The 22,746-nt window shown below is 44.2% G+C and overlaps 3 protein-coding genes across 3 annotated transcripts; 1 reads left to right on the plus strand and 2 right to left on the minus strand.

Moving 5' to 3' along the window:
- Positions 1 to 13,594: 13,594 nt before the first annotated feature.
- On the minus strand, positions 13,595 to 16,070 carry LOC127311487 (nudix hydrolase 14, chloroplastic). Its single transcript, XM_051341921.1, has 6 exons — positions 15,693 to 16,070; positions 15,541 to 15,618; positions 14,884 to 14,976; positions 14,702 to 14,794; positions 14,391 to 14,489; positions 13,595 to 14,023 (listed from the first exon to the last, which is right to left on the minus strand). The coding sequence occupies exons 1-6, from the start codon at positions 16,044 to 16,046 to the stop codon at positions 13,769 to 13,771; spliced, it is 972 nt and encodes a 323-aa protein (XP_051197881.1). The 5' UTR covers positions 16,047 to 16,070; the 3' UTR covers positions 13,595 to 13,768.
- Positions 16,071 to 16,233: 163 nt separating this feature from the next.
- Positions 16,234 to 17,877, plus strand: LOC127311488 (uncharacterized). Its single transcript, XM_051341922.2, has 5 exons — positions 16,234 to 16,487; positions 16,584 to 16,645; positions 16,890 to 17,086; positions 17,346 to 17,472; positions 17,563 to 17,877. Exons 1-5 carry the CDS (start codon positions 16,292 to 16,294, stop codon positions 17,677 to 17,679), a joined length of 699 nt encoding a protein of 232 aa, XP_051197882.1. The 5' UTR covers positions 16,234 to 16,291; the 3' UTR covers positions 17,680 to 17,877.
- A 190-nt stretch (positions 17,878 to 18,067) lies between these two features.
- Positions 18,068 to 21,710, minus strand: LOC127313796 (cytochrome P450 704C1-like). The gene is made up of 6 exons (XM_051344262.2): positions 21,344 to 21,710; positions 20,965 to 21,180; positions 20,274 to 20,558; positions 19,509 to 19,844; positions 18,797 to 18,997; positions 18,068 to 18,270 (listed from the first exon to the last, which is right to left on the minus strand). The coding sequence occupies exons 1-6, from the start codon at positions 21,686 to 21,688 to the stop codon at positions 18,079 to 18,081; spliced, it is 1,575 nt and encodes a 524-aa protein (XP_051200222.1). The 5' UTR covers positions 21,689 to 21,710; the 3' UTR covers positions 18,068 to 18,078.
- Between the last annotated feature and the right edge of the window lie 1,036 nt (positions 21,711 to 22,746).

Genomic DNA, 22,746 nt, shown 5'->3' on the forward strand with positions numbered 1-22,746 from the left:
GTATAATTGCGTGCATGCAGCTGTTAAACTATGTGAGTTACATTTATGTGAATTACCGCTTGTCGAAGTTAAGTGTTATATCTTATTTTATTTTCTTTTTGTTTATGTGTGTCTTTTGGTCTACAAACCAAGGTATCATGCCGCATTGTGTTGTGGCAAATATTTGTTTTCGTAACGTATCCGCTACGTATCCGTTCCATTTTCATATCCGATGATTTCCGTTTTCATATTCGTTTCCGGGGATTCCGATTCCATTTTCGATTCCGATAAGATAGAGGGAAACAAAAACGATAAAGCATGTTTCCGTCCGTTTCCGTTTCGTTTTCAACCCTAGGTACAGCCAAGTGGTTTTAGAGTTGTGAGTTTGATGTGTAGATCCCCTCTGTGAAACTTGCTCCTATGTTTATATAGCCTGATCTATGGAAACTAAAAATCTCACTGAAAATTAAAAAAATTATGTGGTTCTTGAGTAATAAGGTGATTTTAACTACGAATAATTTAGCTAAAAGTGGAATGGATGTCAAAACTGTTGTTTTTGTGCTTCACCTGAAACGGTCAATCATTTGTTCATCGATTGTACTTTTGCGAAGATTGTTTGGCGCATGATGTACTTAACTTATAATATCCCTCCACCGGCTAATATTACTAATTTGTTTGGTAGATGGCTTAATGGAGTACGAAAGGGTGATAAACAGAAAATTCGAATTGGAATATCTGCTCTATGTTGGGCGATCTGGAGAACTAGAAATGATATTATTTTTAACAAGCAAACTGGAACTAATTTTTTGCAGGTTATCCGGCGAGCTGCTCATTTGATTCAACAATGGGTTTTCCTTCTCCTATTGGAGCAGCGGGAGGATATGGTTACTGGATGCAACCAGATGCTAGTGGTTGCTCATGACTTCTTTTTCCAGGCTACTGGGTGGCGGCATCTTCATAGAATAGGAAATGCATAGCTTTTCTGTGCGCCGTATTTTTGTTTGGCTAATTCATGTATCCACTATAGTCGATTCATGATTGTAATAAGTGACTTTGAATATTTGGTGAACTGATACTATATTTTAATAAAGCAAGCCGTGTGCATCTATTGATGCAGAGGCTGGGGCAATGCTCCTTTATCTAAAAAAAAGCCTGATTTTGCTAGGTGATCCTAGGTGGCTTTCTGCTGGTATGATCCTTTCCTAGCATGCTTTTGCTTGTGACTCTGTTCTTCCTAGGGTTATATGTACACACCGTTAAGGTTGGGATCTATCAACTATAACTCCCAGCTTTGTCAGTTGCATCAGTGCTATAGCCATATGATGACATATCCTTCTATTGGCCCAAATTTCTGTGGAGTTTGTGATGAGAACAAGAAATCGATCCATTGGATCAATTACTGGTGTTGGCCGGGTATACCTCACTCCAGCTCCTATATTCTTATGTTGTTGATGTAGTGGATTTTCTTCTGCTGATGAGCTTGTACTTCTCCTCCTTGCTCCTACTGATGCTTGTGCTTGATATTTGGCTCCATTTGGTTGTTGGGGTTTCGTTCTTGGTGAAGAACAACTATGAACTGCGATGAACAGCTGCCACTGTTTGTGGTTATGGTGAGAACTGTCGATGGATGTGCTGTGAGCTTCCCGGTGAATGCTATATATTGCATGCCTAGGCATGTGCTGCTATTGATATGTGACATGTGACTAAGCTGTGTGCTTGTGTACTCCTTGGTCGACCTGACCAAGTACCTTCCCCCTGGTTGTGACAAGGCTTAGGGAAACTTGTGCATTTATGCTTGGAAACTTGGCCCTGCCTTGTGTGTTGCTTGCTTGTGAGTTGTTGGATCAGCTCGGCCAAATCTTGATATTATCCCCCTGTGAGTTATTCTTGGACTAACAAGTGACATTTGCCACTTGTCATTTATCTATTGTCTTTCTTTTTATTTTTGTGTTTGCAGGTTTTCAAGCGCCAAGATCAAAATGAGAGGATGGTAGCTAGGTTTTAGACTAGGATTAGCTTAATTGTATTACTGTTTAATGATCATCTTGTAATTTTCTTTTATTCTTTCAATTATTTCAATTGTAAATTTTTTGGATATTGTAAAGACAATGTATGTGTATATGATTATCAATAAAGCTCAAATTTCCTTAATGAGCTAACATTGTAATTGGAATTCAAATGTTTGCTTTAATTATTTACTTATTTGAATTCAAATTGTCTATTTATATTTATTTTTAGAGTAATAATTTAAATATATTTTTTTAAGTTCATTCAAATTCAAATTTCAAATTTGAATGTCAATTCAAATGCATTTTCCTTTCAAACCCTGCTGTGTTTGGATGCATGGAATTAGGGCATGGAATTGGAATTTGGGCCAATTCCGCGAATTCCGGCGTTTGGTCTGGCCTCGGAATCTTGACGTGGAAACTTAACCAAATTCCGCGCTCGGAATCCTCCCATGTAAAAAAGTTGAGCAAACATTCCGAGGTCGCGAGCTCGGAATCGCTCGGAAACTCCTTCGCTCGCTCTCCTCCCTATCTCTCCCGTGCTCGCCAACCCCCGCCGCCGCTCCGCCCCTGCCCCGCCATACCGCCGCTCCGCCCCTGCCCCGCCATGGCCCGCTCCGGCCTGCTCCGCCTTGGTCCGCCCCGGCTCCCCCCCGCCTCCACCTGCTCCGCCCGCCCCGCCTGCTCCGCCCCTGCCCCGCCATGGCCCGTTCCGGCCTACTCCGCCTTGCTCCGCCCGGCTCCACCCCGCCCCGACCTGCTCGCCCGCCCCGCCTGCTCCGCCTCGCTTCGCCATGGCTCGCTCCGGCCTGCTCCGCCTTGCTCCGCCCCGGCTCCGCCTGCCCGCCATGGCTCGCTCCGGCCTGCTCCGCCTTGCTCCGCCCCGGCTCCGCCCGCCCCGACCTGCTCTTGCCCGCCCCGCCCTCGCTTCTCCGCCCCGTCCCGCCTCCCCGGCCTCGCTTCCGCCTCGTCTCCCCGCTCCCGCTTCGCCCGCTCTCCGCCCTACCTGCAACATCGATAGCCGGTGACGCGGTGGGATGGGAACGACGACGCGGTCAGATGGGGAAGGGCGGCGGCGATGCGGCGGGATGGTGAGCGCCGATGCGGCGGGATGGTGAGCGGCGATGCAGCGGGATGAGGAGCGGCGGCGGCGCAGGGAGGGTGAGCGGCGGCGGACGGGATGATGGCCGGCGCTAGCGGGACGGTGAACATCCATTGATTCCAATTCCAAACACATCCAAACATGATTTAGAATTTGGTGCACCGTTTGATTTCAACCGCAAATTCTAGGTACATCCAAACAACAGAATCGAATTAGAAACCAATTCATTTCCATCTCGGATTTAGAATCTTAGTCCAATTCAATTCCACGCTTCAATTCCATGCATCCAAACACAGCATAATTTCAAAAGAGGTGATGTCAAAATTTATCGCACTCTTGAAACCCTAAACGCCAATAGCAACGAGAGAGAAACTTCGACCCCCTTAGGTTTTTATGCAATTAAGCGTGATTCTTTTTTCAGTTTTGTGATGCAATGCACATCCTTTTTCTAATTTTTAACCCGGGATCGTCTAAAACCTAGGGTGTTACAAGACATGTCACAAACCGTAGATTGAAACACGAGCTCTAATACTACTTGTTATAAACACGACAAACAAATAACGAGGAATGAAACAAGAACACGCGTAGGAAGACAAAATTAACGTGGAAAACCCTCTCCAACAAAGAGAGGTAAAAACCACGGATGCCAACCAACAAAACATCACTATATCAGGGAGTATTTATAAACACCATGGGTGATAAGGGGTGGCCCGATCTTCTCAGTAAGCAAGGGTGGTGATGATGATCACGGGGTGATGGCAGCGGAGATACATGACGATGAAGTGGATGATAACTTGTATGACGCAACGAGATCTCTCGATTGGTCCCTGTCGCCAATGCAACAGCTCTCAACCCTGCAAGATATTCGCAACTCCACACACTTGCGCACGTAGCCGCCGACCACGAAGCGGTAAGTTGCAACCGTCTAATTCCCAATGGAACAGCAGATCACACAAGACTTTTTCAGGATCTACACAATATTAAGCAATATGGTGTAGGGATTCAATAGTTTTGCTAGAGCAAACAACTAAGAACTAGGGTTTATCTTAAACGTGGTCTAAAGCAGCTAGGGGGTGTCCTGGGCACTTATATAGGCGTCCGGGACGAGTTCTGGTCGAAAAGATACAAAAATAACCGACCCAGAATAGATCTGGTCGAGACAGACTCGGACAAATCCGGTCTGGAATCCGGTCAACCGGGCCAGGGACCGGATCGGCCGGTCTGGGGTCCGGTCAACCGGGTCGGCCGTTCTGGGGTCCGGTCAACCGGGCGGCAACCAGATAGTTGCGAGGTTTTCCGGTTTTCATCCGGTACGATAAATCACGTCTGGTTGGCGCCCGGTCGACCGGGTCAGTGACCGGGTTGGCGGTCAGCGGCCGGTCGACCGGGTCTTGGACCGGCCTGGACGTCTTCTTCTCCTCTCGCGCATGCCTCCCGCTCCTCCCTCGCGCGTCCATGAGATATCTTCATGTCCAGCTCCATGTCCAGCTTCACGTCCATCTTGACGTCCGTCTTCATGTCCAGCTGCTCCTCTCCTCCTCGTGCGATGCTCGTCTCTTCTTGATACCTGATGATACATAAGTAATAGGACTTAGGCAGTATAAAGTTCTCGTCAATCAAAGTACCGTTTAGAAACAAGTTCACCTGTTGTTTAAGTAGCTTCGCACGAGCCCTTGTAATTGGTCCAATCCGAACTTCATTGGACTTGAGCTCCACAGCAGGTTCATCTTCATTTATTAATGACGGAGGTAGTGGTGTAGTAGGGATGTCCTCATCATCTCCCCCCCCCTTCAAAAGGCGTCGACCCCGACGCTCCAAGGTCTTTTCCGTCATATGGTGTCAAATCAGCAACATTGAAAGAATTACTGACACCAAACTCATCAACTGGAAGATCTATCGAGTATGCATTATCATTGATCTTGGCAAGCACTTTGTAAGGACCAGCACCACGAGGCTTCAACTTAGACTTCCGCAGCTTCGGGAACCTATCCTTGCGAAAATGTACCCAGACCATATCACCAGGCTTGAACAACATCTCTTTGCGCTTCTTATTCATCCTTGCATCATTGCTCTTGCCTTTCTTCTCTATCAACTCTTTAGTCTTCACATGGATTTTTCGCACAAAATCTGCCCTCTTGGATGCCTCCATATTAACTCTCTCATGTATGGGCAAAGGCAACAAGTCAAGTGGAGTAATGGGTTTGAAACCATACACCACCTCAAAAGGACATAGCTCCGTGGTAGAATGTACCGCCCTGTTGTAAGCAAACTCCACATGCGGCAAACACTCTTCCCACTCCTTCAGGTTCTTCTTGATCATGGATCTCAACAGTTGTGACAAGGTTCGATTCACCACCTCAGTTTGACCATCAGTTTGGGGATGACAAGTAGTACTGAACAGCAGCTTTGTCCCAAGCTTTCCCCAAAGTATCTTCCAGAAGTAGCTCATGAACTTCACATCACGATCAGAAACAATAGTCTTCGGGACTCCATGTAGTCGAACAATCTCCCTGAAAAACAGGTTAACAATATGCGACGCATCGTCGCTTTTGTGGCAGGCAATAAAGTGTGACATTTTAGAAAATCTGTCCACTACCACAAATATAGAATCATGGCCTCTTTTAGTACGCGGCAAACCCAACACAAAATCCATACTAATATCTTCCCAAGGTGTAGTAGGTGCCGGTAATGGAGTATACAAACCGTGAGGCTTCAGCTTGGACTTGGACTTATTGCAAGTAATGCATCTCTTCACATACCTGTCCACATCCCGCCTCATCTTTGGCCAATAAAAGTGATCAGCGAGCATGAGTAGCGTCTTCTCACGCCCAAAGTGACCCATCAAACCTCCAGCATGTGATTCCTGCAATAAGAGCAAACGCACGTACGATTTTCTCGGGAACACATAGTTTGTTAGCTCGAAACAAGAACCCATCATGTATGTGATATTTTTCCCATGCTTTACCAAGAGCACATAAGCGATATGGTTCAGCAAAATCATGATCAGTAGCATACAAATCACATAACACCTCTAAACCAGGAATTTTAACATCAAGTTGAGTTAATAGCGTATTCTTCCTAGATAGAGCATCATCAACAATGTTATCTTTTCCCTTCTTATGTTTAATAATGTATGGAAAAGACTCAATGAACTCAACCCACTTAGCAAGACGCCTATGCAAAGTAGATTGGGCTTTCAGATATTTCAAAGCTTCATGATCAGAATGTATGATAAATTCCTTTGGCCACAAATAATGTTGCCAAACCTCAAGAACTCTAATCAAAGCATACAATTCTTTATCATATATTGGATAGTTCAACTTAGCACCAGAAAGTTTCTCAGAAAAATATGCAATTGGGCGACCCTCTTGCATCAACACACCACCAATTCCAATACCACTAGCATCACATTCAATCTCAAATTGCTTATTGAAATCAGGAAGTGCAAGCAACGGTGCAGAAGTTAACAATCGTTTCAGTTCATCAAAAGCATGATCTTGGGCAACGCCCCACTCAAATGCAACACCCTTTTTAGTCAATTCATTCAAAGGTGCAGCAATAGTAGAAAAATTGGGCACAAAACGGCGATAAAACCCAGCTAGACCATGAAAACTTCTAACTTGACTCACATTCATGGGAGTAGGCCAATTTTGAATAGCTTCAATTTTAGACACATCTACTTCTACTCCATACTTAGAGACAACATAACCCAGAAATATGACCTTATCTTTGCAAAATGTGCACTTCTCAAGATTACCATAAAGTTTACTATCACGCAACACTTGCAAAACATGTCGAATATGTATAATATGATCAGATTCATTGCGGTTGTAAATTAATATATCATCAAAATACACAACCACAAACTTGCCAATAAATTCACGCAAAACATGGTTCATCAGTCTCATGAAAGTGCTAGGTGCATTAGTCAAACCAAAAGGCATTACTAACCACTCATATAAACCAAATTTTGTTTTAAAGGCAGTTTTCCACTCATCCCCTTCTTTCATCCTAATTTGATGATAACCACTACGCAAATCAATTTTAGAGAACACAGCAGCACCACTCAATTCATCTAGCATATCCTCTAAACGGGGAATAGGGTGACGATATCGAATAGTGATATTGTTTATAGCTCTACAATCTACGCACATACACCATGTACCATCTTTCTTAGGAACAAGAATAACAGGAACAACACAAGGACTAAGGCTTATGCGGATATAACCTTTGTCGAGTAGCGCTTGTACTTGCTTCTGTATCTCCTTCGTCTCTTCGGGGTTCATTTGATAAGGTGCCCGATTGGGTAGCGAAGCTCCGGGAATCAAGTCGATTTGATGCTCAATACCTCGCAATGGTGGAAGTCCTGCGGGTACCTCATCCGGAAACACGTAGCCAAATTCCTGCAAAACATTAGAAACACCTAGAGGAAGAGGGGTCATGTCGTTAGAAACCAAAACCGTACCCCTGTACAAAAGCACAAGAGGTATGGCTGTAGGATCCTCACTAAATTCTCTCATGTCTTCTTTGGTGGCTAATGAGACTAAGGAATTCACTCTCTCACTTTTTGTTATATCACTCACAACATGACAATTCTCTCGCCTATCTAAAGAAGCATCCTCCAAATTGACTTCAACTTTCTGACGAGACTCATTGACAATTTGATGTGGTGTCATAGGCTGTAAATTGATTTTCTTGCCCTTGAACTCCAAGTGATATGTATTGTCACGGCCATTGTGTTGCACAGAACGGTCATAGAGCCAAGGCCGACCCAATAGTAGGTGACACACCGTCATAGGAACGACATCAAAATCAATGCAATCCTTATACGGTCCAATAGCAAACTCAACACGCACCATGTGGTTTACCTTCATCTCACCATTGTCGCTCAACCACTGAATATAGTATGGATGCGGATGCGGTAGATACTTCAACTTCAGCTTGGTACACAACTCCTTGCTTGCTAAATTGCGGCAACTCCCGCCATCAATAATGACCTTGCAAGCCTTGTTAGGACCAACTAAAGCCTTTGTTTGGAACAAATTGCAGCGCTGAGTAGATGCACTAGGCAACACATTAAGAGCACGCTGCGACACAACAATGGTGCGAGCATCAGACGGATATGCATCTTCACCATCAGTGTCATAGTCATCATCTTCTGGAGCATTAGGATCAACATCTTCTCCAGTCTCGTACTCATTGTCCTCATTGATAACCATAACTTTGCGGTTAGGACAATCTCTCTTGAAGTGACCCTTGCCACCACATGTATGACAAACCATATCACGGTTACGCGCAGTAGACACATTAGAGCCACTCGTACTTGTAGCAGATTCGGACTTCTTTGTGTTAGACACATTGGAGACCGACTTACTAGGCGGAGGGGCGGAGCGCGTCGAAGGTGCCGGCGCCATAGATGGGGCCGCGCGGGGTGTAAAACGCCCAGCTCCTGTAGCTCATCCTTTGATCTTTGCTTCGTCAGCCAACTGTGATTCAGCTTCTCTTGCATGATGTAACAATTGATTCATATTGGTGTAGCTGTAGTGACGAACAATGCCTTTGATGTCATACTTCAAACCGTTGAGGAAACGCTGCATTGTCATCTCAAGAGACTCACGGACACGGCCACGCTGCATAAGCATCTCCATCTCCATGTAGTATTCATCCACAGTCTTCACACCTTGTCTCAAAAGAGTCAGCTTATCATATATATTCCGCAAGTAATTTGTAGGCACAAAGCGAGCAGTCATCGCCTCCTTCATGGCACGCCATGTACGTATAGGCTGCTCACGATCCTCTTCGCGGTTACGAACAAAAGCATCCCACCAACGCAAAGCATAGCCATCAAATTCGGAAGAAGCAAGCTTGATCTTCCGGTCTTCAGTATAATGCGGATGTAAGCTCCACAACTTCTCAATCTTCAGCTCCCAAGTGAGGTATTCTTCAACATCAGCTCCTCCTTCAAACTTGGGTATAGAAAATTTGGGCTTACCCAAACCATCTTCCTCATCTTGTCCACGATCATTGCGGCCAAGTGGAACCCAACCGCGAGGACGATTACCACGTGGCGCATCACGAGCATTGTGTGCGTCATCTTGAAGCTCAGGATCATCGTCATCTTCTTGTTGTTGTTGCGCGGTCAAATTTTCAACAGCTAAGCGCAAATCAGCAAGATTGCGTTGTACATCCGTCATTTGATCTTGCATTGTAGTGACGGTCACATGAGTAGCATCCAGCTTTTGGGAAATCTCATCAATCTTCCCATTAAGCACCTCGTCCTGAGCGCGGAATTCACGTCGCATCTCATTACGAAGAGCCTCATACTCCCTCCATGTGATGATATCTGCAGCACTCTTGTTTTCCTGGTTAACAATTCTATGATCACTAGCAGACATCGTTAGTAGATTAGTGCACTAAATCAAAAGTATATGGTGGTACTCTCACAACTCACTCAAAACTGATAAGAAAAGGGGATCTTACCGTTCCAAAGTAAATTAGTGTTGCTTACCACTTATAGTAACAACTAGTGCACAGATGTAGCGAAGCGAATATCAAGGGTATAAGAACAAATCACACGACAAAGCAGGGTATATGTGGGGCTGTAGGTAGGCTACCTATTTGCACCAATAACAAGCTCTAGCGCTGACCGTAGACAACCAATGATACTCACACAAGGCGACATAATGGGGCAATGCAACTATATATGGGAAAGGTTGCAAAGCACACGAGAGACGCTAGCAAAGCTCAACGAGACAGGCACAAGATTGCTCAACTACAAGTGCAGTAAAGTAAACTTAGGCCTTCACTTGATTCAACTAGCACTACACTTTTCTTTTTGGAATTTTCTTTTATATAACACACGCAGCTATGTAGCTCTTTTTGCTTCTTTTCAATTTTCTCCTTTTTTTTGATTTTCTAACACAACTCCTTGATAACACGGCCAACAGAAAAATGCAAAGCACCAATAACCTAACGAGCAGCCTGTCGAGCGGTAAAACTAGTCTCTTCTGGGGAAGTTCCTAGTCACTTTATATCGAAAGGCTGTGTCTATGATTGGGAACAAGCACACTATACGCTATGTGGACTCGGAGTAACAAAAACTGACACCACAAGATAAAGGAACACAAGATGGTAGAGTAAACTCAAACCCTAAAAGACTAGATGGAAAGAAAAGATACGCAAAAACAACTACGAAAAGCAACTAAAACTTGAAATTAGTGCAATCCAAAGCTATGGCAAACCCTAACCCTAATTTTTTTTTTGGCTTTTTCTGGATAGAAAACACTCACAACTCAACTATGGGGTGGATTGTGGATGGCTTACCGGGGAAAACTGGAAATCTGATACCAAGATGATAAGGGGTGGCCCGATCTTCTCAGTAAGCAAGGGTGGTGATGATGATCACGGGGTGATGGCAGCGGAGATACACGACGATGAAGTGGATAATAACTTGTATGACGCAACGAGATCTCTCGATTGGTCCCTATCGCCAATGCAACAGCTCTCAACCCTGCAAGATATTCGCAACTCCACACACTTGCGCACGTAGCCACCGACCACGAAGCGGTAAGTTGCAACCGTCTAATTCCCAATGGAACAGCAGATCACACAAGACTTTTTTAGGATCTACACAATATTAAGCAATATGGTGTAGGGATTCCATAGTTTTGCTAGAGCAAACAACTAAGAACTAGGGTTTATCTTAAACGTGGTCTAAAGCAGCTAGGGGGCGTCCTGGGCACTTATATAGGCGTCCGAGACGAGTTCTGGTCGAAAAGATACAAAAATAACCAACCCAGAATAGATCTGGTCGAGACAGACTCGGACAAATCCGGTCTGGAATCCGGTCAACCGGGCCAGGGACCGGATCGGCCGGTCTGGGGTCCGGTCAACCGGGCGGCAACCGGGTCGGCCGGTTTGGGGTCCGGTCAACCGGGCGGCAACCGGATAGTTGCGAGGTTTTCCGGTTTTCATCCGGTACGATAAATCACGTCCGGTTGGCGCCCGGTCGACCGGGTTGGCCGGTCTGGCGGCCGGTCGGACCGGGTGCTGGACCGGCCTGGACGTCTTCTTCTCCTCTCGCGCATGCCTCCCGTTCCTCCCTCGCGCGTCCATGAGATATCTTCATGTCCAGCTCCATGTCCAGCTTCACGTCCATCTTGACGTCCGTCTTCATGTCCAGCTGCTCCTCTCCTCCTCGTGCGATGCTCGTCTCTTCTTGATACCTGATGATACATAAGTAATAGGACTTAGGCAGTATAAAGTTCTCGTCAATCAAAGTACCGTTTAGAAACAAGTTCACCTGTTGTTTAAGTAGCTTCGCACGAGCCCTTGTAATTGGTCTAATCCGAACTTCATTGGACTTGAGCTCCATAGCAGGTTCATCTTCATTTATTAATGACGGAGGTAGTGGTGTAGTAGGGATGTCCTCATCAATGGGTTACCTTATAATCTGATAAGCTGTAACCGGCAGCTTACAAAATCTACAATAAGCGGTGTTAGCGATCCGTACCGCGGGTGGTTGGGGGGAGGGGGGGTCCATCTGTGGCATATCTAACTTCAAGGAAGACATGTCGCAAACCATAGTTTGAAACTCAGATGTGATACCCTTGTTATAAACGCGACAAACAAATAACGAAGAACGAAACCAAAACACATACTACAAAAATTTACTATATCGGAAAGTGTTTATAATCTGATAAACCCTAGCCGGCGGCTTACAAGGTCCAAGCCTCCAACAATGGGCCTCGCTCCGCTTGTTAAAAATTAATCTCCTTATATAAATTTGGATAACAATGTAACAAAGGGTAATAGAGCGCCTTTCCCTTACACGGTTAGGAGGCACGAGGAATCTGGGCATGGAGCACGAGGTGACTAGCGGAGTATTCTCAAATGGCAAGATGCTGAAGAGTGACGCGATGCCAAGTAAAAATGCAGAGGACTGGAGCACGAGCTAGCTAAACAATTCTCTCCAAGTCAACTAGTATGTTGTTGCGTCTTTATTCAGCCCCTCTTTGCTTGTATACGTAGGCGCATGGATATGTAGCTGTATTATATTACAACAGGAGGCTCCTGAAATAGAGGATGAGGAAGCAAGTGTATATTGTAAAGTCAAACCTAATGGCGATACCCGGCCTTAGCTAGCCTATAAATAGCAGCCCCCTTGTGTCTAACCTTCTCATCCATCCATCAACAAACCATCCCTAATTGATCAATCTTAGCTAGCTTGCTCTTATCCAGCATCCAGCAATGGCCTCCTCTCTCAAGACTAGCATCGTTGTTGCTGTGCTCTGCACCCTGGTCGTCCTCACCACGGGGCTGGATTGCGCAGAGAGGTGCACTAACATCTGCACCAGCGTTAGTGTCCCTGCCTGCTTGGCCACGTGCACAGACACCGATGGTCTTTGCCAAACTTACTGCCTTGCAGTCGGCTTGCCGAGCTGCCTCGGAGGCTGCCTCGTCAAGTGCGCCACCCTCTAGCTCAAACAAGGAACGAAAGCCGTCTTCATCCGTTTCCAAGAATTAAAGCCCTCGTCTGAAAATAATAAGCAAGCTATGTCTTCTGCTTTGCGTTCTTCTTTTACTGTAAAGGCCATGTCATGTCGTGTGACTTTGTGTGTGTGTATCCTACTGTATGTGGTTAATAAAACCTCAGCGGATCGATCGATCAGTTTGGGCTGCTGGTTATCTGTCAATGAAATGTTATCTGGTTGGTAACAGTGTTGTTTGAGCCTCTAGCCTCTGGTTTTGGCACTACAATTCTTGCTCCCATCCGTTCCCATTTTATCGGCATCGCTCCATGCATGGTGTATCTTCTTCTCCTTCATGGGTAGAATGCTGGATGAGGTTACCTAATGAAACCACATGGAGTTCATGAAATTCGCCGCTAATAGTTTTCCGGGAAACAAATAAGTTGCTTGAGTTGGGTTCGACAAGAGTTTATTAACACAGAAAAGAATCGTAACACACTTGTGCAACCTGCAACTTTACAAGATTTCGTTCGCTTCTGGACAATTAACACGCAAGGCACGACCTAACTTCAGGACAATTATAAAATGTGGATAGCTAACTGAAACATGAAGGAGTAGAGATATACTAACAATAACTTCGTCACAAACTACACGATTGAGTGATTCGATGCATGCACATCAAAATATAATTTGTTACTTTAACTGCACGATTGAGTGATTCTATATATGCACATCAAAATAATTTGTTACTTATCCGCGAATTCATACGGTGAAATAAAACCCATGGCATCCAAAAATAACATGCAATAATCTCTAGCAGTACCTGGGGAACTGAGGACATTACAGTTACCCACGATCACATTGGTTCAGTCAATGAAAAATGTTAGCTCACTGAGACAATAGCACAAGTACGTGTGAGAAAGAAACTCACGAGGATTGGTAAAAGGAGATTCAGCAGGGGGATCGAGGGAGTCATTGGTTTTGTCATCATGAGAATGCACATGACGACAATGTCCCAGTTCAACTATGAACTACTGTTTCCACAAACATATATAGTTCTCGTTACCACACACATATAATAAGTTTTTGTAACCTTCCATCCAGGCAGGCACGAACGACACTACAGTACTGGGTTCAAGCACTCCCAAATCCCAATACCAGTGTTCCCAACTTCTCGTTAATTACAGAATGCACTACTACTTCTTCAGCTCTTACAGGTTCGCTGACAAGCCACCACCAGGTGATGGCAGGATGCCATCCTTCTTGGCCATTTCGTACAGAGCTATGGCGCAGAGCGCCTTCGCGTCTGCGGTTGAGCGCCAGAGCTGGTCATACTGAACCACACGGAGCTTTATCAGCTCTCCATGGTCCCGCAGGCCAGTTTCCTTCCCTTGGAGAGCCTTGATGGTCTCCTCGTCGACGTGTCCCCTGTATAGGAACAAGCCAATTTCTTCGTCACAGCCGCCCTGGAGACAGAGACGACACTTGTGATGACACAGGAGTAAATGTAAGTTTTTAAACAAGGGTCAGAATTACTACACAAATCCAGTAATCATGTCCATTCCAGTTTCTGATGCCAAACTGGCTACCCCTCTTATAACTGTTGTAAGATCCACAAGCAGGACGGGATCTTGGGCAAAATCTTTTTTTTTCATTTCTTTCGCAAGGAGACAATCTCGCTGCCTTTTATGTCGTTGATTCTCAACAAAAATAAAAGCGAAAAGACCAGGCACTTAAGCCAAATTGATTTTAACTAGTTATGTATTTTTTTTCTGGATCAGAAGTTATGCCAGATTTGTAGAGTGAACAAAATGCTGGTCAGTTATCACTTACCGGTGATGGAAACATTTTGCATCCAGTGGCAGGGTCCAGCAGTGCAGTAAGATCGACCATGTCCTCTAAATTCAACTTAATACCGGTTTCTTCTTCCACCTGTGCGCAGTTAAAGCATCATTTCCGGAGACTGGTTATGCATTAACTGAATATAAATACTAGCATTTTACTAGTCCTACCGAACTTCTGGAAGCAATAGTAGTAATATAATGTCTTGTGAACCAATTCGAGCAAAAACAGGGTTAGTGTGACCGATTACCTACAAAATATTCTAAACCTAGCTGTGCATACGGAGAAAAGAAGAAACAAACCTCTCGAACTGCGGTGCCAACAAAATCACCTTTTTCATCATCTAGCATTCCGGCTGGCAGTTCTAAAACAAATTTTCCTATAGGAACTCTAGCCTGAAATTGTCAAAACAGTCAATACTCAACAGAGGGCTTGATTGTCTAAATATTTGGCTGGCCATATTCTGCAAGTCAAAACATTATACCTGTTCAGTCAGAACAGCGTAAGTTTGCCCTTTAGACTCCAAAAGGATCAACACAGCAACAGCGGGCCCTCTTGCAAATACAATTCCTGGAACCTAAATTCATCGTCAATCGATAATATGAACAAAACTCTAATCCCTGCCTCTTGCTAATGCTAGCACATCCACCACATCCAGTTTTAAAAGGTAAAACAGAGTACCAATGAATATGACAAACGCCTTCGATTTGTTTTAAAACCATCATGCTAATGCAGTGCCACCAAACGTTGCTTTAGCCTATACGTTCTGGTTTAGCAAACCCTGATATTGCTCAGTTTGGCCAATCCCACCTCCCCCCCTGATGTAACCTATCTCATAAGCACCCACCTTATGATCCCTACTCATGATAAGAATGAACTGCTAACCACAAATACTCCTTCCGCCCGGAAATAAGTGACTCGGATTCGTCTAGATTCACATGTATCTAGATGCCTTCAACATGTAGATACATGCAAATCTAGACAAGTCCAAGCCACTTATTTGTAGACGGAGAAAGTAACATACATTTCAGTCAATTAGGTATTCACAAGCTACTAGGTATATATCAGTGCCGATGATAGTCCTAGTCCAACTGTGATGGAACGGGATCGTCTGACTTAGCACACCCTAACTTTCCCTGACCTTGGATTTGGTTTCCTCGTCGATGATGTCGGCTTTGAACTTGAGAAATCCCACACGCTCCCCAAACATGTCAACCCCCTGCACACAACAAAGCAGTCAGCGAGCGCAAATTATTGGCATTTCTGACTTCAAGAGAGGGAGGAGCACCGCACCTGGATGAGGATCTGCCTGAGGCTGAGCTTCCCATCGGTGAGCACGCCCTTCTCCGACTGCAGGTTCTCCAGCCACCGTCTGAAGAGCGCGGAATCCACCGCCTTACTGAAGTCCGCCTCGCGGAGGCCCGGCGCCGCCACGACGCGGACGGGCGCCGCCGCGCCGGGCACCGCCACGGTGGTGCTGAGCTGAGGCGCCGCAGCGTCCGACGACGCCATGCGCACGGCCAACACGCCGCCCGTCCGGCGCCGGAGGAGGAGGGAAGCGAGAGGAGGCAGCGGCGGCGCTCGGCGACTGAAGCCAAGCAGAAACTGCGCTGCACGTGTCGTCGTCGTCGCCGCCGCCGCGGCCATTTCTCTCTCTCCAGAGGCTTCGCATCCGCGAGCCATGTGACCCTCTACATGGGCCGGGCCAAAGAGGCCCATGATACGAATATTCGAGGCCCGCTTTTGCAGTGATTTGTTTTGATTGGGCCTAATCGAGCCCAACGGCCCACTTGGTGTCTGTAACCCTCGGTGCCTCCCTCTCTAACCTCGCGTAGCAGCAGTTGCGGCGGCGGAGACGAACGAACCAGCCAGCGGCGGCGGCGGAGGAGGAGATGACGGGGAAGGGGGTGCGGAGGAGGGAGAAGAACTACCGGGCGGCGCACGGGGGCGACGCGCGGCTGCCCCCTCCGCCGAAGCAGCGGGAGCTCGACGCGCTCCCGTCCAAGCTCCGCCGCCTAATCGCCATCCAGAACAAGCAGGGCGGCGGAGGCAAAGCTGGCGCCGGCGTGGGCGTGGACGCATCCACAGGTGAGGTTACCTTTTCCTTGACGCTTCAGTTAAAGCTTGGCTGTTCTGGCAATCATGTACCTCCGCTGACCGTTGTCGTTGGTGGTGGCTGCCCAGGAGGGACTCCAGGGAAGCAAGACGCAGATGTTACGGGGAAGAACAAGGAGGGAAAAGATAAGGTAATGCGACATAGGAACATAGTGCTACTTCATTGCGTAGAGTTTGATAGAATTCAGTTTGTTTCTTTCTTAAACAAATTCAGTTTGTTTCTTGCGTGCCATGTTCACTTGATTCACAGTGATAGCATAGTTCTTGCTATTTCTTTGGGCATCTGGTTTAGCAATGACAGCCCATTGAAATACGACGTATTTGCATTCGTGGTCTGCACCATTTGACTCCGTATACGTGGTGATGTTCATGTAGAAAGCTAAGAAGCAGGCCTTGGAGACTGCTGCAGATAACAAAGCAGCTGAGACTAGAGGCGAGGGTGGACCGGTGCCTGATGAGAGCGTAAATGCGGATGGAAGCAAGGGAAAGAGAAAGCGGGGGAAGGCTTTGGATCTTCGTTTCAAGGAACTCGATGCGAATGTCTCGATTACGAAGAAGCAGAAAAGGAAGAAGTAAGCTCTCTATGTCTTGTTTGTTTGACTCGGGAGGTGTAGCTTTGCATCCATCCATTTAGATTTTTTGGTTCTTCATGTAAAGAAAATGACAAGCTTCTTGTCTGCAGTGATGCTAAAGTTGACCGTATTTTCTTTTGGAAGTTGGACAGATACACTAGCATAACCTGCTAAAGAAAACCTACATGTTCTTGTATCGTTTATTTCAGACATATCTTCTGTAAACAGGGAATGACATATCTTGTATCGTTTATTTCAGACATCTAGATGAGAAGAAAAAGAAGCGCAAGTGTGGTAAGGTTGAGACTCATGTGGAATTCCCAGGACGTGAAAAGGTCAAATTTGGTGAAGTTGTCGAGGCTCCCCCAAAGTTGTTATTCCCGAAGGTGCCTTCTCTTCTCACACCCTTCTATCTGAACTTGTGTAATCATTAGTTTCTGAATCAATTTTTTTTTTTTTTTTTTTTGCTTTTGCAGCGGAAGAGTCCTTTGGATGCTTCTACTGAGAGGCTAAGGAAAGAGGTGGTTGAGAATTACAGAAATATCAAAGGCTGGACATCAAGGCCTGGACTCCAGCTTCCAACTCTAGCTTAATAAACATCTGTGTAACCATTTACTTGTACCTTGTTTTGAATCAGAGTAGCTTATAGAACAGCTATATACTCTCTTGTAAGCAACAGTGAAACAAAACAATGTTGTTCGCTTCCAGGTTGTTTGTTCTGTTTGCTTCCCCAAAGCGATCATTATATTGTTCTCAGTAATTGACAAAATATATGAAATATTATTTGCTTTTGGAATGGCAGTAGGAGCATAAACAGACTCATCCTGTACTGTACTTTTACCCATCAAAGTACAAAGTGGTCCATCCTTCTTCTTATTCGTATGCGAGAATTGGATATTATGCTACAACTTACCGGAAAAGAGTAGCTATATATATTGGAAATGTACATATGACAGTACAACGACAAATGATCTACTAGCTTGTTAAGGTGTTCAAGTTGAAATTCCACGGGGGTACACGAGTAGTTGAAGGCCTTTATCCATGTGCAGGGTAAACATCGTTTTGTATACTGGACCCTTGGATTCATCTTCCAGTTTGAACCTGTAGAAATGTATCAGGGTTGCAGCCATGATCTTCATCTGCATGTATGCAAATTCTTTCCCCAAGCATATACGAGGTCCTGCCTGGTAATTGTAAGAAGACTTGTTAAGTGAAAATTGCTGTCTTAAGGAAAACAAAATTATATTTGCTTCTGTTTTTTATTTCAGAACTAATGTTACACATGTAAACTAGTTTTTCAAGGTGTTTATAACCGCTTGATGTTAGTTGCAAATACATGTCATTAGCAATTATATGCATGTGCTCTTCTCTTATAGTTGGAATCCAACACTGTATGCTTGATTTTCTGCATCAGCAACAGAAGGCCAGATTTAAATACCAGTAATGTTTCTGTTTTCTATTTTCTTTCCTAATTCTTGGTGAATATCTGGTTGTAATAGTTGAATCCAACATTTTATGCTTGATTGTATGCATCAGCAACAGAAGGCCAGATTTAAATACCAGTAATGTTTCTGTTTTCTATTTTCTTTCCTAATTCTTGGTGAATATCTGGTTGTTCCTAACATGAACCTTTTTTTTGTTGAGTTGGCCATGTTCAGTTAAGTAGGCCCTCTAAACATGTACCTAGATTATTTACCCACTAATACTTACATTGAAAGCAACAAACTTGTAAGGGCTTTCATTCTGGAAGACTCCATTCGCAAGCCATCTTTCAGGCCTGAATTCCTCAGCATCTTCACCCCAAAGGTATTTCATCCTCCCCATTGCGTAGATCATGTAGTTCATTCCATCCCCTTTTATCACTCTATACCCATTAGGTAGTACATCATCTTCATCTGCCATCTTGCCATCCTGAAAGAGTGCAACCAACTTGTTAACCATGGCAATGTGATGTTCGAGATAATATATTTGCTCACAAAAATTGTTTAAGTTTTGCGCTTTTGCTTTGAATGTCTCTAATAATTTTAATACTGTTTAGCAGTATTCTAGCAATTTATTTCTGTCTATTTTTTCAAAAAGAAGCTAACCTGTTCCTCCAACTACAATTCTACTCCAACCATTTTTGTGGATAAATGCTGGCAAAGGTAGCATCAACTTAAAATTGTTACTAGAGTTAACATATTTTTGTCATGATTATCATGTCATATCGAGTTACTTACTTAATGGACTAGATCAGTCCTTCAATGTCAACATTACTTAAGTATTACACTGATACCCAATACTCCAGGTTATGTTATGATAAGTTACATTTAAGGGGCTACATAATGCCAGATATGGATTATGACAAATCATGGCTGGTCTTATTTTAATTGGATTCTACTCTCTGGAAGGTATAGCCTTTGAAGTTTGGAGTTATTCATACCACTGGAACAGCAGGATACAGCCGAAGCGTCTCAGTTAACGTAGCATGGAGGTAATGCATCTTATCAATGGCACCTTGGTTCAATCTTGCAGAGTAGGTTTCTATGTTATCTTCTTGCGCCCAGTTAACAGATTCCTTTATTTCAAAGGCAACCTTATCCTGCACTACGGGGTTCTTGCAGAGCATATAGAAGAACCATGATAGGGTATTTGCCGTGGTGTCTTTCCCAGCAAGCAGGAAGCTAAGGACTATGTCACGCAGGTAACGATCATTCATCGTCTCAGGATCCTCTTCACTTGCTAGTATGAATCTTGATAGTATGTCTTCTCTGGCATTCTGCATTGATCATAGAAGAGAAGATATTGTTAGAAGCTAAAAAGTATAGCATATGAAGGTTTTCCTACAACTTTTATCTGGACGATAGTTTCTAGTACTTTTAATTGACCAAATTCTGATTTCCAGATATGTGGAGCACATCATGAATCATTCTAATAGAGCAGAGCACCCGGAAAATCAACTCACCAGCATTACACTGTTAAAAATTGATGTCATGTGATGTAGATATTATGTATGCTTCAGCACTTCCTGCCAAGTCTATGCTAGGCTGTGAATTTGAAATGATTGGACACCAAGATCCCTTATTGTACGAAGTAAAACTTTAATTCTCAACTTGTGTGTGTATTTGATATTCACAAGCTATTAGAAAAGTATGTTATATATATTGACTGTAAGAAACTATACTGGATAGAGTTCCATAGCCCTTACATGATCATGTCCATTCTTCATTTGCCCTCTCTTTTGTTGGATCAACTTCATCACGAATTTGTCAATTATCTGAATGCACTTCTTGAGTTTTGCTTCTGAGCCGATATTAAGATGACGTTTTACTTGCCACAACAGATCAACATATCGGTAGTAAACAAGAGAGCTTGCTTCATCAAATGCATCGCTGAATTGAATGCTAGATTCGTCTGATCCGGATAGTGTGTTAAGCTCGGTACCAAGCCCCACTTTAAACATTGAATCCATTGTTGTTCTCATCAAAAGGTCCTGAGAAGATTTATAGTAATGGTGACTTGACTGTAATCAAAAGGTAGAAACAGGCAAACAAAGGATATAGCCATATAGGTTCACAACTGAGCTTGTTTAAGTCACTAGCTTTTGGAACAACAATATTGTCAAATTTTGAACTGGTTTAAAGTAATCCTTAAGTTGGTGTTGTTTACTAAAAAAAATGAGTATGCATAGCCCAGTTTAGAAATTTATAGTGTAATGCTTGCTCCAGATTTCTTCTCCTCGTAATAGCTAGCTTGAACTTTAGTTTTGTTGTAGGATTGGATTCCCTTTAGCCTTTTGTAAGTGAAAATGGTAAATCAGAACGGAGTTGAGACAAACGCAACAAATATGATCTGAGCGCTTAGTAATGTTAAAATATTGATCATAGTCATTGATGGACCTGCATGTCTATGGTAGTTCTGTCAGCTGCTGCATATGAAATCTTCTCTGCCAGTTTTGCAGAATTCATTCTGAAAACATCACTGCTGAAATCACGTAGCACTTTAGTTGAGAACTCGTGGCTTGCTAGCTTCCTCTGGTGTCGCCACTTCTCCCCGTCTGTTGCGAAAATTCCATGCCCAAAGAGATCCCTCATGACTTGAGTGTTGAAAGCCCCCTGTGAATAGGCTCCAACATCGTCAAAACATTTTGCTCAGAGGCTCAGTGTTTTAATCTTCAGGATTTAATCATCGGAACTCAAAATGGTATATCTATTTGTATGCTCATATTAACCCTAAGAAAGGATAGGAGTGGCAGAGATGTTCAACATGGAGAATCACCTTACTGTATTTACTGAAGTTTGTCTTGAGGACATGCTCGATGACGGCTGGGTCAGAAGTGAAGACCTCACTGTGCCCAGGATAGATCAGCCGACCAGTGTGGTGCAGAAGCGCATAGGACACATGTTCATCAAAGAGCCTGTCGAAGTTCTTGAGCTGACGGAGCACAGTCCCGATGAGCGGTGGCCGGTCCTGGGCTCTCTGTGCGAACTCTCTGACGCAGAAAACTGCGAAGGACACGACAATGCTGAGGATGTAGAAGGTGATTGCCAGGAAGACTATGGCGAAAACTGAAACAAAGCACATCCCTGCGGATGCAGCGAGGGAGGAGAGCTGGATATCCATTAGAGTTAGTTGCTTCTGCTTGCTGAGGATAGTTCACTGTATGCATCTGATATCTTAATATGTGCAGCCGGCCAGCCGGCCACAATATCTCTTTGGATTTGGTCAATGTCCCTGTTTTTTCAAGACTAGAACAGCGACATGCATGTTTCTATATTTCTTCGTTTCTGGACTGTTGTGTGCTCAAACTATCCAAATGGCTTAGAAGGAAATGGCTGGATAGTTTGATATCTTCTTTAATCGGGCATCGAGTGCAATTTGATGTCTGCAAATTGTGTGTCTGGTAAGACGTTTTGAGTTTGTGTGGATCATTTGGGCTTGGAATTTTCCTAGCAATCAAGTTTTACGTATGGATATTTCATATTTACCTTTTTATATGCTGCTGTTTCAAGATGAAGAACCTAATTGGAAAGGCCAAAATGGTGAGGAAGAATCATGTCCACTCTTCAGAACGAATCATAATAGGCAACCGTCTTGAAGAATCGGCTTTTGATTCGATGTGGCCCCAGGGCTTAACCTCACATATCATTGTTTTTCTTCTATATACATCCATGTGATGTTCTGAAGACTGAACAGTTGTTCTGCACAGAACTGTTGCATTTTTGAAATTTACTTCCTTGGATTATAGGCACCAGCAAGCAGAAAACATCAGAGGTAGTGACATGGCTGATTCCGTGAGCATGAGTTCAGCAAGCTGGAAATTAGTGAAACTAGAACTATCGCGGTAGATTTGCAGTCATGGACTTGCAAGTTGCAACTTGACAACGACATCTACACAATCACATAGCAGTTTAGATTCATCTGTTTGTGCTTTTATGCATGGCATTGATATGGTGAACAATCCAGGTTGATTACATTTGGTAAGTTCACTAAACACCTACAGTTTGATGTTTTCTGAACTACAAATATGGAGGTGCAGTACCTAGGATCAGCAGATATTATCTCAATGGGATTCTAACTGAACAGCATCTAAATAATAGAAATTCAGGGTTGACACTACACCGGTCTATGACTCTGGGGTTCGCATCCTGGTATTCACCTTTACGCGTGTTTCAAGGTGA

The sequence above is a fragment of the Lolium perenne genome, chromosome 7 (genome assembly GCF_019359855.2).
Source record: "Lolium perenne isolate Kyuss_39 chromosome 7, Kyuss_2.0, whole genome shotgun sequence".
NCBI classification, from domain to species: domain Eukaryota; kingdom Viridiplantae; phylum Streptophyta; class Magnoliopsida; order Poales; family Poaceae; genus Lolium; species Lolium perenne.